Source organism: Triticum dicoccoides, chromosome 5B (assembly GCF_002162155.2).
Source record: "Triticum dicoccoides isolate Atlit2015 ecotype Zavitan chromosome 5B, WEW_v2.0, whole genome shotgun sequence".
Classification (NCBI taxonomy): Eukaryota; Viridiplantae; Streptophyta; class Magnoliopsida; order Poales; family Poaceae; genus Triticum; species Triticum dicoccoides.
Window position 1 is genome coordinate 74838885 of NC_041389.1, and position 1943 is coordinate 74840827.

At 54.7% G+C, this 1943-nt stretch overlaps 1 protein-coding gene across 1 annotated transcript; it reads left to right on the top strand.

Annotated features, from left to right (window-relative positions):
• The first annotated feature begins 394 nt into the window (after positions 1-394).
• Positions 395-1632, top strand: LOC119307443 (auxin-responsive protein IAA31-like). Its single transcript, XM_037583520.1, has 2 exons — positions 395-1108; positions 1206-1632. The coding sequence occupies exons 1-2, from the start codon at positions 543-545 to the stop codon at positions 1282-1284; spliced, it is 645 nt and encodes a 214-aa protein (XP_037439417.1). The 5' UTR covers positions 395-542; the 3' UTR covers positions 1285-1632.
• The last annotated feature ends 311 nt before the right edge of the window (positions 1633-1943 follow it).

Here is a 1943-nt window from a genome sequence, read left to right on the forward strand (position 1 = left end):
ATAATTGATATGGGGTCCAATTAGTAATGTACACGTACAGTGATCACGTACCGGGCTATCGGGTCAAGTGCAGTAGTAAAGCAACGACCCGACCCGCCGGCACCCGAGAATCTCTAGTGGTACGCCTAGTGGAGCCGCGTGGGTCCCGCCGGGTCGGGCCGCCCTGTCGCGGGTCGCCGCCGGCAAGGCCCCCATGGCTGCACCCCACCCCGCAACCACCCCAGCTACCTGTGGTAAGTGTGTGGACGCCGCACATGCGCGTGGCCTCGGCTGTGGCACGTACGTGTGCGTGCATGTGGACGCATGTGGAGTTGGAGCCTCCCTCACACGGGCGCGCCACACGCCCGCCTATCTCTCCTCTCTTCTCCTCGTCGCAGCAGGCCTACCACCCGGGGGCTCCGCTCTATAAAACATTTCCATGGAGAACCTCCACAGCTCACAAACCCTCACCACTCACCTACAGCCAGCTGAGAAGAACGACTTGCAAGTTGTAACCACCTCTAGTCGGTAGACAAGCACCTCATCGCCGGCGACAGGAACTAATGGCGGCTGCCATGAGCTACGTGCATGCCGACGTGGAGAACCTCAAGGCGACGGAGCTGAGGCTCGGCCTGCCGGGCGTCGAGGAGAGCGACAAGATGCCGTCGCCGCCGTCCACTCCCAGGGCCGGCACCAAGCGCGCGCTCGCCGGGGAGCACCGCGAGGAGGAGCCCAAGGCCGCGCCCCCGGCCGCCAAGGCGCAGGTGGTTGGGTGGCCGCCCGTGAGGTCCTACAGGAAGAGCTGCTTCCAGCAGGCGAGCAGCAAGGCCAAGGCGGCCGCACCGGCACCTGTGGTAGTGAAGCAGGAGGAGACGGCCGTTGCCGCGGCGCCGCCCGCCGCCGCTGCCGCGGGAGGATCACTGTACGTGAAGGTGAGCATGGACGGAGCCCCTTACCTGAGGAAGATCGACCTCAAGATGTACAAGGGCTACCGCGAGCTCAGGGAGGCCCTGGAGGCCATGTTCCTCGGCTTCTCCGGCGACGCAGGCAGTGTGAACCCGTCGGACTTCGCCGTGACCTACGAGGACAAGGACGGCGACCTCATGCTCGTTGGCGACGTGCCCTTCGGGTAAGTTCATGCATCCAAGATACATATGATTTGGTCTGGTTAGAGTTTGAAAAATTTCAGTATGGTGTCTTATGAGGATCTCTTTGTCGATTTGCAGGATGTTCATGAGCACTTGCAAGAGGATGAGGATCATGAAGGGATCCGAAGCAAGAGGCCTAGGATCATCAAAGGAGTGAAATGGAATCCATCTACGAAGAACACGCAACATGCCATGGGTGCATGTGTGCAACATGGAGGAATTCTTTTGTTCTTTTGGGCATGTTGTCGACTCATCTACCACAGTGCTACTCTTCAAGGCAAAGACGCAAGCTGATTCGAGTGGAGTTTTATTTTTATTTTGTTTTTTTAAATAGGTGTTAGCAACACAAAAGGAGTGGAGATCAGTTCGAGTTGAATCGGATCTCCATGTGTGTTTGTACAAAGAAAACAGCTTTCTTTCCGTGTTAAGCCATGTCAATGGTTGGTTGATGTCTCCCTTGAGTTTGGTTATATCAAAGGTTGCAAGAAAATTTCACTCGGTGGCATCAGCTATTTGCAATCATCTCAATGCATACTAAGCATGAACTTGACTCACTTAACCACTAAAATGCTGCAAAAAAGGGACCAAAATGTTACACAGACACGCGTGTCCTCTCAGCATCAATCACTTGCAAAAAAGATGCATGGTTAAGCAAGCAAGGCTCCAAAAATTTAAATGAGACAAATCTTGCAAGCAAGATCCAAACGAATGATGTGAACACAGGTATGGGGAATGCGTCCAATTTCTTTTCCTTTCTCTTTTACCGAGTCCTTTGTCCGGGCAAATTTATTTACACGTGCACTGGAGATGAACAGG